The sequence below is a fragment of the Maniola hyperantus genome, chromosome 9 (assembly GCF_902806685.2).
Source record: "Maniola hyperantus chromosome 9, iAphHyp1.2, whole genome shotgun sequence".
NCBI lineage: Eukaryota > Metazoa > Arthropoda > Insecta > Lepidoptera > Nymphalidae > Maniola > Maniola hyperantus.
In genome coordinates, this window is record NC_048544.1 from 14,566,581 (window position 1) to 14,581,490 (window position 14,910).

General features: G+C 38.2%; 2 protein-coding genes across 3 annotated transcripts; one reads left to right on the forward strand and one right to left on the reverse strand.

The window, feature by feature from the left end:
• The first annotated feature begins 85 nt into the window (after positions 1 to 85).
• LOC117985382 (protein adenylyltransferase SelO-like) lies at positions 86 to 11,193 on the forward strand. 2 transcript variants are annotated; one of them, XM_034972080.2, is made up of 13 exons: positions 86 to 265; positions 447 to 753; positions 845 to 1,008; positions 1,326 to 1,406; positions 2,267 to 2,430; positions 3,036 to 3,211; positions 3,497 to 3,596; positions 3,942 to 4,102; positions 5,658 to 5,779; positions 6,033 to 6,162; positions 8,751 to 8,877; positions 9,354 to 9,466; positions 10,245 to 11,193. In XM_034972080.2, the coding sequence occupies exons 2-13, from the start codon at positions 565 to 567 to the stop codon at positions 10,365 to 10,367; spliced, it is 1,650 nt and encodes a 549-aa protein (XP_034827971.1). In that variant the 5' UTR covers positions 86 to 265; positions 447 to 564; the 3' UTR covers positions 10,368 to 11,193. The 2 variants fall into 2 exon arrangements, with proteins under 2 accessions (XP_034827971.1, XP_069357014.1); XM_069500913.1 differs by lacking the exons at positions 5,658 to 5,779; positions 8,751 to 8,877 and having other exon boundaries at positions 86 to 753.
• Positions 11,194 to 11,587: 394 nt separating this feature from the next.
• On the reverse strand, positions 11,588 to 14,695 carry okr (DNA repair and recombination protein RAD54-like okr). Its single transcript, XM_034971951.2, has one exon. The coding sequence runs from the start codon at positions 14,482 to 14,484 to the stop codon at positions 12,187 to 12,189; it is 2,298 nt and encodes a 765-aa protein (XP_034827842.1). The 5' UTR covers positions 14,485 to 14,695; the 3' UTR covers positions 11,588 to 12,186.
• Between the last annotated feature and the right edge of the window lie 215 nt (positions 14,696 to 14,910).

Below are 14,910 nucleotides of genomic sequence, written 5' to 3' on the forward strand. Positions count from 1 at the left end.
TCAACGTGACATTGACAAATTATTGTTCTTTATCTGTTGGCCTGTCAAGCAGTCAAGTCCTGTCAGGTGCTGTCAGTGTTTGTCACTGTCAAAAACAGCTGTAAAGTGATAATTTTAGAAATTTTCCATTGATTTTAATTGAATAATTATCAATCATGTTTCCAGTTTCCTATCCCGTAGTTTCCTACAACCTCATCTCAAATTCTCATTGTGATAACTGATTATATAAAGTGGAACATCCCTACGTACTGTAGTACACTCTTCTGTGGCCCTACCGCGGTTGTTTGAAAGCTACAATGTCACGATCGCAATCATCTCTGATTGGTTAATGCTCGCTCACTATTGGCCACAATGCATTGTTGCAACAAGAATCGCACAAATTCAGCCAATCAGAACAATTGAGATTGTAATAATGATTGATGCAGGTTTTAGACAATAGCCCTGCCGATTGCACTTACGCAAAAAGTTATTGACAAATACAAACAGTTATTTGTGTTGCCGTAATTTAGTTGAATAAGTATTTATAATTAAGTGTAAGATGTACTAGTGTAAGCTATGATCTAAATGAAGCGCGCATTCTGCGTATTAGTGCCGCTGTTCCAAGATACCAAGTTCACCGTGTCGACCATGGCAAAGCTAACAGATTTCAAAGAGTGGAAGTTTCGATCGTCGCCTAGCTATGCAGAGCTGCCTATTGATGAAAACCCTCAGTATAATGAGCCAGTAGCTGTTAAAAATGCTGTTTTTTCAAAAGTATGTCTGTTTCTTAAAAATTGGATTGGATAATCTTAGTTTTAATCTGGTCAGTCTTTGACCAGGATCTACCACTGGGTTTACATTACAGGTACCCACAGAACCTCTAACAGGCAAGCTGCATCTAGTGTGTGTGTCGGAGGAAGCCTTGTCAGATATCCTGGACTTGGACCCTAAGGTGGCGGAGACAGAGGAGTTCGTGAACTTTCTAGCAGGGAAGTACTTGCCTGAAGGCGGATTGACTGTTTCTCATAGGTAATATTGTAATTTGATTCAAAATTTTAGCTATGAGTGGTTAATTTATTAAATTAAAAACCTAGCTGATGTCAGGAACTTTGTTCATATATGCATTTAGGTTTTTAAAAATTCTATGGGGATATTAACTTCTAGGTCCTGAAGCTTTTTGTAGAATTTAGGAACAAGTAAAAATTAAATATGTTAGATTTAGTTAAAGAAACTTTTGAAGTCAACCATAATTGCTTGTTTGTTGACTTTAAAAGTTTGCAGCTAATATTTTGTTTATTATGCATTTGAGAACCTATTACAATGAGGTCTCTTGATTTTTATTATAGGTATGGAGGTTACCAATTTGGATTCTGGGCTGACCAGCTGGGTGATGGGAGAGCCCACATACTTGGGGAATATGTCAACAGGTAGGCAGGATAAATATTTTTTTTCAAAAGAATATTAGGCAAGTTTATCATGCCGACTAATATTTCCCTTCCCTCCAACTAAGCGTAAAGCTTGGAGCATCACTCTGAGTCAATGCTGGTTCGTAGGGGGGTTTTGCACGCTACACATTGTGGGTTTGAAAAATACTAAATCACTAAAACTACAAAATGAGGTGATTGGTATTGGATTGTGTTTAGGTAGTATAACAGTAACGCTAAGTTTTTGATAGCGTTCTGGTTAGATGCACGCACAACAGACGGAAACGTTTAAGTGTGGAAACCAGGCCAGAATGAAGAAAGAAGAAGCGTTCTGGTTACACCCTGTATAATTTCGATCGATGAACTGACGCGCACTTTGCTGCTAATTTGAAGGCGCCCGAAAGGTTTATTTGAATAAAAAATCTTTTTTAGGGTTCTGTACCTGAAAAAAAAACGGAACTCTTATAGGATCACTTTTTTGTCTGTCAAGAAACCTACAAGGTACTTCCCATTGACCTACAATCATGAAATTTGGCAGGTAGGTAGGTCTTATAGCAGACATGGGAAAAATCTGAAAACTGTAAATTTGTGGTTACATCACACAAAAAAAATTAAATTGTGGTCATGAACTAATAATTAGTATTTTCAGTTTTCAAAGTAAGATAACTATATCAAGTGGGGTATCATATGAAATGGCTTCACTTGTGGATTCTAATACAGTTATTTATTTATTTTTATACTTTTTGATTTATCGTCCAAAATGTCGAAAAAATACGACTGTAGTACGGAACGCTCGGTGCGCGAGCCTGACCTGCACTTGGCTGGTTTTTTTTTTCATAATTTGCATATTTGTGCAACTCCAGCAAAGGGGAATGTTGGCAGCCTCAGCTGAAGGGGTCAGGGGAGACTCCATACTCGAGGTTCGGAGACGGACGAGCGGTGCTGCGCTCATCCGTTAGGGAGATGGTCGCCAGCGAAGCCTGTCACCACTTGGGAGTGCCCACCACGAGGGCGGCTGGTTTGGTGGGTAAGATGGATTTGTTTATATGAAACTAGCTGATGCCCGCGACTTAGTCCGCGTGGTTATCAGTTTAAACAATCCTGCGGGATCCACTGATGCAGGATTTTACGGGTAGCCTATGTGTTAATAAATGGTGAATTCTATCTCCATTCCAAATTTCAGCCAAATCCGTCCAGTCCAGTAGTTTTTGTGTGAAAGAATAACAAACACACACACAGGCAAGCACGCAAATGAACACACACAAGCTTTCACCTTGATACTATTAATGTGATGTGACTAACTGATGCCTGCGACTTCGTCCGCGTGAATTTAGATATTTTTAAATCTCGTGAGAACTCTTTGATTTTCTGGATAAAAAGTAGCCTGTGTTACTCTCTCTTCAACTATATCCATGTCAGGAATCAGGTCAATCCGTTGTCCCGTTGCGGCATGATTGAAGGACAAACCAATAAGCCAACAAAGAAACACACTTCCTAATTTGTAATATGGGTAGTGACTAGCGACCGCCCACAGCTTCGCTTGGCTAAAATATAAATCCTATTTACAACCTATCCACAAGATAATAAACTAAATAGAAATGCGAAACTTTAAACCGTCTTACACATCCTCAGTGAGCGACGATCACAAAGTATGGCGCGATAAGACTTATAGCGGTATGGCGCGGCAAGAACGCGCCGCCATAGTGATGCGCGTCGCGCGCGCCTGGTACCGCCTCGGCTCCTTCGAGATACTGCTCAAGAGGAAAGAGCCACAGCTCGCTCAAACCCTCGCTGACTTCATCATCAAGGTAGCTACTAACATAACGTATGGCGCAATAGGACTTATAGCGGTATGGCGCGGCAAGAACGCGCCTATAGTATCGTGCACTTCGAATATTTGTAGAACAGATGATAAAGTATTTTTTTTAATGATTTATAATATAATATTATAAATTGAAATCAACATATTTTTTCCATTACTTATTGCATCATCTTGTTTATACATTTTTAGAATTTTTTCGTTTGGTGTATAATACCCTATAGTCGAGCTCGCTTCGCTCATGCTATAATTTGTATCCTTCAATTTATTGCAGCACCATTTTCCGCACATCGATATGAATGATGCAGACAAATATGTCAAGTGGTTCTCAGAGGTGGCTCACACGAATTTGGACATGGTGGCTACTTGGCAAGGTAAATATCTACCAAAAAAAATCAAATAAAAAATATCTACCAAAGGAATAAACCAAAAAAAAAACAAAACCTACCTTCTAAGACCCCATGTAAATAATACACCATTCCGAACTAGTGGTAGATGCATCCCTATTCGTAAGTACTTGTAAAAGTTTATACGAATAAAAAAGTTTTTTTTTTATATACATGTATCTACCATATCTGAGCAAAATAAATAAATGATTGATTGATTGATTAAAAAAAAAACAGGTCAAGTGCAAGTCCGATTCGGACACGTAACACTTACAAGAATGATTGTAATTATTTATTTTAATTTTAAAGGGCTTGTATTTTCCTTGACTGCAGGTGTAGGCTTCACGCACGGCGTTCTGAACACAGACAATATCAGCGTCCTGGGCGACACCATAGACTACGGGCCGTATGGCTTCATGGACCACTACTACGAGCATTACGTGCCCAACTCCTCCGACGACATGGGCAGATACGCGTTCAACAAGCAACCTGAGGTGAGTTCAAGCGCGGATCCAGCGTTGTGGGCACAATGGGCATGCTCACAACCCTAATAGACTTGTGACGTTACACTTTCACAGTCTATTCAGATCGATAGGCTGGTAATATAGGTTATATCCAATGCCTTAATAAAATAAAATAAAAAACAACTCTCCCAGTCTGCGTAGCTACCGCAGAGAGATTGTTTTCTACTCTGCAGAGTAAAATCTTTGTTGCTTGCCTCAATGGCACAGAAAACCCGGTCTAGCTCTCCTAAATATACACAAAGATGTCGATCATGAGCGAATTCATACTCCGACTCGCAATTGGCCGATTTTCGGGTGGCTGTGCCCACAACCTTGATTGAGGGCTGTACCCGTAGTACAAGATTTTACGTCTCACCAAACGAAACCAAATTCGAGAGTCGAAATACTTCCGCGTTACAGTAAAATGGACCTAAACAGCCTTGAATTGAAGTCAAAATTCAATGCCACTGATTTTAGTTTCGCAATGTTTCCGCTTGGAGCGCTGGCTGTAGAAGTGTAGACAAACTTGAGCTTTAAAACAAGGCATTTAAGATCCAGTTTACTGTAACGCGGAAGTATTTCGACTCTCGAATTTGGTTTGGTTTGGTGAGACGTAAAATCTTGTACTACGGGTACTGGACGAGTTACAACTTATAATCTATCCACGGAGGAATGTTAGTATAGGCGCAGTTCACGACAGTTCCCATTGTAACGAAACGTCGAGGCTTGGACGTCACCTATGAATCGTCAATTTTTCTTTGATTTCACGTCACCCATAGCCTAATATTTGACATATCGTCGATTCAGGATCAAACCGAGAGTTCCCTCACTCTAGTTCACTTTGTTATAGGGCTCTCTTGTTACGTAATCCCTTACAAATGACAAAGATATAAAAATCAGTGGGTGTTAACCATTTTGAGTCACCATCCGGACACAAAAGAAACTGTTTTTGAATTGAATTACCAATGTTTTTTGCAAACATTTTCGAATTGAATTTAGAATGTTTTGAAAACATGTTTGTGATTGGTTGGGGCCTCAAAATAGTTAACTTCCACTGTGTTTTGTGTCCTTGTCATTTATATGGGATTGCATAACAGAGAACCCTATACTAACTCCTCTTCACTGAGACTATTCTCTATATATAAAAATGAATCGCTAAATGTGTTGCTGATCGCAAATCTCGAGAACAGCTGAACCGATTTCGCTAATTCTTTTTTTATAATATTCCTTGAAGTACGGGGATGGTTCTTACGGAGGGAAAAATTTAAAAAATTTGAATCGACTATTAGGCGGCTAGTCCATACTAATATTATAAATGCGAAACTGTGTCTGTCTGTCTGTCTGCTAGCTTTTCACGGCTCAACCGTTCAACCGATTTTGACGAAATTTGGTACAGAGATAGCTTACTTCCCGGGAAAGGACATAGGCTACTTTTTGTCCCGGAAAATTGAGTAGTTCCCACAGGATTTTTAAAAACCTAAATCCACGCGGACGAAGTCGCAGGGATTTAATAAGCATAAGCTAGTTATAAATAAATTGGTTGCAGATACTTGTATGGAACTTGGGGAAATTCGCGGAAGCTTTGGATCCGATATTATCAGAAGAGGATAAAGCCAAGATTAAAGCTGGCATTGCCACGCTGCCTGAATATGTAAACAATCAAGTTTTGTAAGTCATCTTATTGTTAGCTAGCTTATGCTCGCGACTTCGTCCGTTCGTGGACTACACAAATTTCAAACTCCTATTTCACCCCCTTAGGGGTTGAATTTTCAAAAATCCTTTCTTAGCGGATGCCTACGTCATAATAACTATCTGCATGGCAAATTTCAGCCCTATCCGTCCAGTAGTTTGAGCTGTGCGTTGATAGATCAGTCAGTCAGTCAGTCAAATTTTCCTTTTATATATTTAGATGATTTTACAGAAAAACATATCTTGCAAAACTCGGTCTCAAAGAAATCCAAGATGGCGCCTCGTCCTTCATAAAGGATTTGCTCGACATGATGCAAAGCACTTCGGCCGACTTCACATGTACATTCCGACAACTGGCCGAGGTAATGATATTTTCATTAGAAAAACGAAAATCGCGATTAGGATTCATCATGATCAACCCATCGCCGGCTCTCTACATAGCAAGGGGTTTCCTCTCAGAGTGAGAAGGGTTTTGGCCATAGTCTACCACGCTGGCCATGTGCGGATTGGTAGACTTCACACACCTTTGAGAACATTATGGAGAACTCTCAGGCATGCAGGTTTCCTCACGATGTTTTCCTTCACTGTTAAACCAAATCATATTTAATTAATTAAAACCGAAAAGTTAGAGGTGCGTGCCCGGGATCGAACCCCTGACCTCCGATTAGAAGGCGGACGTCCTAACCACTAGGCTATCACAGCATCCATTAGGATTAGGATAGTGCAAACAAAATTCAATTTTGTTCTTATGGGAGTTAAGAGCTTACTGTCTTCTGATTGGTCCGCGTTCATGCTTATTTCATGAGTTGTCCATTTATAAATTGCATGTAACGATAATTAATATTCAATTTTTTTCATAATTATTTGAGTTTTATTTAAACTTTCAATATAATGTCTACACATACGAGTTTCGAGGGCGTAGGTATTAGGTAAAATCATGTTCATGAAAATGTGTTCATGAACAAATAATTAGTTTACTTAAATTACATGTAGATGGCGCTGTCAGTCATTAACTTGCAGTGTTGCACATAAAAGTGTTATATCTTGTACGATGCAGATGGTACGGAACCCTTCGTGTGCGAGTCGGACTCGCACGTAACCGTTTTTTTTAATAATCAAAGTTAACTTTAAATTCTCTAATGTACAATACATAATATACTTAGTCAAATAACAATCGAATGTTTTCGTTCCATGTATGATAATAATATTGTCAGAATGTGAATTAGCTTTTCCATAGAAATTGTATCGGATTTTATACAATAGCACATTTTTATGTCGATTAAAATTAAAGATAGATGGCGCTAAATGACTTAAGCCCGCGGGGGAGAGCTAGGGCGTTAGAGAGATATAATACTATAACAAATCATAAATTATTACACATCGATATAAATGACGAAGTAACTTACGAAGTAATATATATGTAAAGTCAATGTTTTTGTTATTTAATAACAATTTTTGGAAGATGTATCTACGAGGATACATCGATAATAAAAAGAAATTGTGTATAGTATCATTTAGGTTAGGCTATACGTTTGGAGTTCGATAGTTTAATTTAATTACTAAACAAATGAATAATTACCAAAAAAAATTAAAAGACCGTGGTGTCTGGACTCTGGACGTCCCTACAAGAGACCTATATCCAGCAGTGATGCGATAGCGATGATGAATACTAATTACTATTAGTACGCGATAGGTCGAGATGGAAATCGGGGTATGAGGAGGGGGGGGGGGGGGGGGGGGCGACGTCCCGCACTATCCCGCACCGGGTTAGCGCGGGAGCTGTGTGGGTGGGTGGGCGAGGCATCCCCACCGGGGTGGCCTTCTCGACCTGTCGCGTACTATAGTCAATAGGGGTATCGTTTAGTAATAAAAAAAGATTCCGACGAATTGAGAACCTCCTCCTTTTTTTGAAGTCTGTTAAAAATGATGTGATTTTTTGTATAGCGGTAGTTTATGCGGCTAGAATTCATTTGAAAAAAAAAAATCGTAACATAATTATCAACGTCACATTGTCACAACGTCACAACGTCAATTAATGACGTCACAGGGCGTTAACGACTTTCCCGCAGAAATTACTCTTATTTTTACGTTAAAAATATTTGTCGTTTATGCATTGTGACGTCATATTAACCTTCCGTACAGCTTTAGTTCATGTTATAAATAAATAAAAATCGTGGTTTTTTTCAAATTATTCTCTTTAATAATGAATTCTAGTTCCATAATCTACCGCTATACAAAACATCAGATTATTTTATTACTACAGTCCAAGACCCTATTCAGATACTTTTATCAAACGTTAAAACGCTCGCTTATTGAAATACATAGATGTGACGTCATAAACATTTGACGCAGTTTTTTTTTTTTTAAGAATATAAGCCATTTTAAATGACTTATATTCTCCTTTCCTCTCCAATTAAGCGTCAAGCTTGTGCTAGGAGTAGGTACGACAACAGTGCAACGGGCTGGGTTTGAACCGTCGACCTTTCGGTTTGCAGTCCACTCCTATACCGGTTGACCTATTGAGGCTCTGAATCGGTATCTGAGGCTGTTAAATCGGTAATTTTAAATGGTTAGCAAACTAAAAACTAGCAGCAGACGTAGAATTTACTAATTTTGTAAGGCTCTAATTTAATAATAATCAATTATCACTTACAAATAATTTATCATCATCATCATCATCATCATCCCAAAAATAAATTATTTCTCAGTGATTATTGAATAGATGGTTCCATCAAAATACGAAAAACCACATCCTTTGTTAGTTTTGATTGGAATAACCATTTTAAATTATCAATTTTTTAATTATTTATTAGAGATATTACTTATAGATTAAACTAAAAAAGTACGTCATTATGATGTGACGTCATATTCCAGTATTTCATAGAATATCGCATATTCACGTTTGATAAAAAGTAACTGATTTGACTGGTTGTCAAATACCGTATTACAGCTAGATGTAACAAAGCTGTCAGACACCGCCGCGCTCGAGGCAAAATGGTCACTGAATAAAGTGTGCAAAGCCAAGGGCTGGCTCAAGTGGGTCCACAAATACACTGACAGGCTACAGAAAGAAAATGGTGGGTATTTATCTACAAAAAATCTAAAAATCCAATCAAATAAAATGGTTTATTCAAAATCCATACTAATATTATAAATGCGAAAGTGTGTCTGTCTGCTAGCCTGTCACGGCCCATCCGTTCAACCGATTTTGACGAAATTTGGTACAGATATAGCTTGCATCCTGGGGAAGAACATAGGCTACTTTTTATCTCGGAAAATCAAAGAGTTCCCACGGGATTTAAAAAAACTTAAATCCACGCGGACGAAGTCGCGGGCACACCGTTGCGACGTGATTGAAGGACAAACCAACGAACAAACACACTTTCACATTTATAATAAGGGTACTGATACAATTGATTGGTGTATCAAAATGGTTAACGCCCACTGAGGATTTTTGTCTCTGTCATTTGGTTTGTTGGTAAATCTATCTCTCTCACATTTTATGCTTGCTTCTGGCCTCGTAATCCTGATGGTCTTCATTCATTTATGGCAGTGAGTGAAGAGAGCCGTCGTCAGCGCATGTCGAAAGTGAACCCCCTGTACGTGCCCAGAAACTGGATGTTGCAGGAGGCCATTGCCGATGCAGACAACAACGACTTCCACAAGGTATCTATTTGCTTTACCCAAACCACAGTTCATGACAGTTAGGAAACTTGTAACAAAACGTCGAGGCTTCTCTTACACTGGCAGGAGTCTAATGTTATAATGCGTAAAAAATGACTTCACTCGCCATTTTGACTTTATGTGACAAGTTTCATGTTTTAGTACTTATTTTAAAGGTGAACCGACATGACAGTTGACCCGAGTTAAAATGGCACGTGAGAAGTGATTTTATACGGACTATACCCACATTTGCTAGGCTATGAAACGGCTTTGATTTCACGTCACCCCTAGTACAGTTTACGACAGTTAGGGAAGTTCTAGCAAACTTAGTACATTTGACGCCCTACTTTTCGTTGATTTTACGTCACCATAGCATAATATTTGACATATCGTCGATTCAGGATCGAAACCGACAATTCCCTCACTCTGCCCCGACGCAAAACAGGGGTGCTAAGTTTAACTGCTTTGTCTATCTGTCTGTCTCTGTGCCATTGTTGCCTTATAAAGGCCTACAAATAAAAATAAAAATAGCCTTTATTTCAGAGTGTACAATTTTTTCTTATTGGTTATATTACAGTCGTTTGCATCACAAAAAGTCTCTTAACTCTGAGTGCCTCGCGGCAAAGACCTCCTCCAACTCTCGCCAGATTTTTATTTTTATTTATTTAATTTTCCCTCGTCTATGCAGGCCTTAAATCAGAACTCAAAAAATAATTTTATAAATACAGGCCTTAAGTCAGAACTCAAAAAACATTTTACAAATATAATCGTTATTTTAAAGGTGCGACTGCTGCTAAAGATCTTCAAAGAGCCGTACTCAGTCAATAAAGAGGCAGAAATGCTCGGTTACTCCTCTCAACCACCGAGCTGGTCCTACGGCCTCAAACTGAGCTGTTCCAGCTGAGAAGTTTTATGTGCTTGACTTGTTTGTATGCACAACGGTACTGATTCTGAGCACACCTAAATTTTATAGTATTTGCATCCTCTTCATACTAATGTAATATAAAAAAGACAGACACAGTTTGACAGTTTTAAAAGAGAATGACAGATCCTGGCCCACCTATTTACACACAATATAAATTAATGATAACTATCCTAGTATTAAATAACCACTTAAAAATTAAAAATTGTGATTTTAAACGTGCGGATGTTTTTATTAGTTTCCATTTAGTTTCACAATATTATAGGTAAATTGCATATATAACCTAGAATCATTGTGACTTAAACATATGTAGATTTAATGAAAAACCGCAAGTTCTAGAGGTGTTAAATTCTATGTTTAGTTATCAGTGATGAAACAGCAACAAAATGCTCCATAAAGCATGTGTAAACAAGTTTTATATATAATAAAATGGGTCACGATTCTATAGAAATTCTGTCATTGTGCTTTAATTTAGAGCCGGCAAACCTCGAGACTTTAGCTGCCAGTCGCGAGCCCATTGTTTAAATTTGTTGCGTGCACTAAAATTTAGTCTTTAAATGTAAAATTCATGTTCAGTCCTTTTTTAGCAATATTAAAAAGAAAAGGATGCAGATACTCTAAAATTTAGACTAGAGTTAGTTTAGAGAAAGACAACATAATCGGCGCCATTGTATCACAAAGCAGGCAATACAATTTCTTAAAAATACTATATTTAAGTTGGTGATAGTTTTAAGGTTTTGTTTGTTACCGTTTTATTAATAGTTACATAAAGTTAAACAATATATTATTGTATTTATTTTCTTGATAACTCTAGTTTTATTTACTTAGCCCGCCCGCAACTTCGTCCGTGTGGATCTAGATTTTGTAAAATGCCATTGGAGCTTTGATTTTCCGGGATAAAAATTAGCCTACTTTAATCCAGGGAATAATATACCTTCATTCCAAATTTCAGCCAAATCCGTCCAGTAGACTCACACAAACAAACTTTTGCATATACAATTTAGTGTGAATTAGGCTGAGATCTATAGAGCTTTGACTTGGCTCAGACTTAGGATTGAGTTAAAACGAGACAGATTTATGTGAGAGATATAGCTCTGTCTCGTTTTAACTCAGTCTTAAATCTAAGCAAAGTCAGAGTGCGCTCTATAGATCTCACCCTTAGCCACCACTCACCAGTTGCTCAAATGAAAAGATTGTTGTAATGAAACTCATCATTATATTTGCCTTAATAATTTTATCACAATTATTACAAGAACAAAGAAAATAAACAAGATCTATGAATAAAGAAACAAAATTACAGCTTTTTACAGCCTTAAATAATTTTTTTACAGTATTTACAAAGTCAACATAATTCCAATAATATAACAAACAACCTTTAGATGATTTTTCAAAGTGATACCAGTGATCCAAAGTAAAAAAAAAACTATGTTCAAGTACCTACATACAGTTATTGCAATTCACGAAGGCGAGTGAACTTTACTTGTGGTTACGTCACATACACGGACATTGCGTAAGTGTGCGTGCACGTCGGACCAATCAGTCGCGAGCAAGCGCTGTCAAACGCACACGTATACTGTACCTTACTTATGAGCCACTCGTCATCGTGAAATGCAAGAACTGTACAGTGTACATAAAAGCGCAAGTCTATACCTATTTGAAAAAAAAACAAATCGTTTTCAGAGTATATGCATAGACTTGCAAAATTAATAATTTAAACACAAAATAGATACTTATTTAAATTCATCTTAGAGTATAAAACAAACATAATTTTTATAGTACTTCTTATAATAGTAAAACATGATTATTCGTAGTCCTCATCGGCACTGTCATCAGGCTCAGAGTAATCCTCATCAATTTCAATCTTCCTTCTCTTACGTTCTTGAATATTCTCTTTTTCTTCCTCTTGAACTACCTTCTGCGCTTCCGTCTTAGCTGATCTATGGTGAAATACAAAGGATATGCTTTTAGCTAGATCCCAACATTGTTTAAGGACAAGATCAGCTAAATTCTTCTTATCAGCACAGTGGTACCAATTTGATAAATCCGATGTACAGTCTGAATTCTCCGGTGGTACCGTAACCTGTATATTATTAACGCATCTTTTACATCTAAACTTGCCGTGCGTGTCCGACAAAGTGTTTTCTTCCAACCTAAACAAGTCTTTTAAGTCGTCTGATGTAAAATGACGTAAGGATTCCTCATTTTGATCAACGACAGTGTCACTTAATGCCTTTTTGTGAGCTTGTCTTTGGAATATCTTCTCTTCTATCGTACCAGTTGCTAGAAGGCGGTAAATGTAACACGGTTTCTTCTGTCCGTCACGCCATACTCTAGCCATTGCTTGGTCATCGTTTGCAGGGTTCCAATCTGGGTCGAACATGATTAACCGATTAGCTCCGATGAGATTCAGTCCACAACCTCCTGCTTTCGAACTCAACATAAATATCCATTCTTTAGAATCCTTATTGTTAAAGCTTTCTAAGACTTTGGCTCGCTTCTTAATTGTCATAGATCCGTCTAACCTGACATATTGGTAACATCTCTTGCGACACAATTTCTCAAATAAATCGAGAGTTTGAGTGTAATTCGATACAAGGACTATCTTGTCATCTGTATTAGTTTTCAAATTCGCCAATATGCAATCGAGAATCATTAGCTTTCCAGAATACTCTGGTCTCACATCCTTGATGTCGTAATTGCTCGGTAGCAAGTCTCTCGCCTTTTCGAAGCCTTCCGATCTTTCAATAATTTTATCATACACCAAGTCTGGATGGTTACACAGTTTTTTCAGCATCGTTATACTAGACAGAGCACTTAAAGTGTTCTTTTCACCATTTCCAGCAAATTTATTTCTTATAGCATCTGAGTTAATGAAGTTCTTGTAGAGCTGTGTTTGCAGCGGCGTCATCTTCACACAAACAACTTGTTCAAACTTGACCGGCAAGTATTTAGTTAGCAAACTGCTAGTTCGACGTATCATGCATTTATTCACAATTGATGTTAGAGTATTGAGGCATTCTTGTGCTCTTTCTCTCTCTTGACTTGTAGCCAGAGCATCTTGACCTTTCAAAATAGGATTTTCATATCTCTTCTTGAAATCCTGTGCAGTACCAAGAATTCCTTCGTTTACAAAATGAACGAGACTGAAGTATTCTGTTAGATCATTCTGTATGGGTGTGCCGGATATGAGAATTCTCCTCTTAGACTTCAGTCCCATCAGAGCTTGGTATGTTTGATTCTCACTGTTCTTTAATCTGTGGCCCTCATCGCACAAGACCAATCCTACTTCAGATGAATGCAAAATGTTTGAATATATCCGGAATGTTTCATAGGATATAATCAACACAGGTGTAGCGACTCTTATTGAAGCAAATGTGTTCATAAATTGCTGTAGTTTTAAAGTTATCTCTGCTTTTGTACCCCCATCCATCGGTAAGGCGTTTATTCTTTGACCGAGCCATTTTTGTATTTCGTTGTACCAATTCTTGACCAAACTGCTAGGGCACACGATTATGGCTTTACTAATTGTCGGTTTGCAGTTAGGGCCCTGTCTCAGGAGAGTCCATAGAAGAGTGATACATTGCAGTGTTTTACCTAAACCCATTTCATCAGCCATTATACAGCCATAAGCATTTTCAATCTGTTTTCCTGTGACACAGTCGTACATGAACTTGACTCCATCTCTCTGGTGGGGACGTAAGACGTTACCGAGCACTGGATCGACGACTACTGCCACTTCTATGTCGTTAGGGTTCATTTTCATCTTCTCATGTTCTGGGATGCTCTTGGGAAGAAACAACACCAGTGCATTCGGTTCATCGGGATCGTGTAAGGGTCGCCTTACTTGAGTTCTCTTTAACCCTAGACTTTTACTACAATAAGATGATATATAGTTCGGAATAGGAACTTTGAAAGGCTTGCTCAGTATTTGCTTGATGAGATTCTCATGGTCCGAGGTCGAGAGGGTCTGTGAAGCAGATTTTTGCGCCAGCGGTATCCTTGTACATTGCCGCTTCTTTCGTTTGGTCGAATTTAGTAGAGGACTTTTGAACACACTGTCGCCGGCACCAACCTGGCTGGGAGCTAAGCTACGCCTCATCCTGAACTCAATTTCACTGTGCCAGTCACCGAACCATTTGGGAAAGTCCGGAAACTACCGGAAGATATAATAGTTAAGGCTAAAATAAAGTAATTTTCACGACTTATTCAATACCTTTATCAAAACTTCAGCTGGCTGTGATATAATAAAACCAAAACAAATTTGAATTTTAAAATGAAACATGTCAAAACTTGACTGCTTGTTGACGTCTGACAGGCATTGACTTTGGCTGCTGGCAGTTGACATAATCACAGAGTACATCGAATATACAATATACGGTGACGGGGACATAATAATGTTGATTTCGCCTTGGATGAATAGATTTTACACTAAAATAAAAATATGTAATAAACATATTAACTAGTTATGTAATAAGCAGGTGCGACAAGCTCGACAAGGCCTTTTTGGCGCGTGGCAAAAATCGGA

What these genes read in the sequence shown, in the direction of transcription:
- LOC117985382 (XM_034972080.2), top strand. Translation starts at nt 565, where the DNA reads ATGAAGCGCGCATTCTGCGTATTAGTGCCGCTGTTCCAAGATACCAAG. An exon ending in CATGGTGGCTACTTGGCAAG is followed by an intron (nt 3,597 to 3,941) that starts GTAAATATCTAC and finishes CCTTGACTGCAG; the next exon opens with GTGTAGGCTTCACGCACGGC. An exon ending in TATGTAAACAATCAAGTTTT is followed by an intron (nt 5,780 to 6,032) that starts GTAAGTCATCTT and finishes ATGATTTTACAG; the next exon opens with AAAAACATATCTTGCAAAAC.
- okr (XM_034971951.2), bottom strand. Translation starts at nt 14,484, where the DNA reads ATGAGGCGTAGCTTAGCTCCCAGCCAGGTTGGTGCCGGCGACAGTGTG.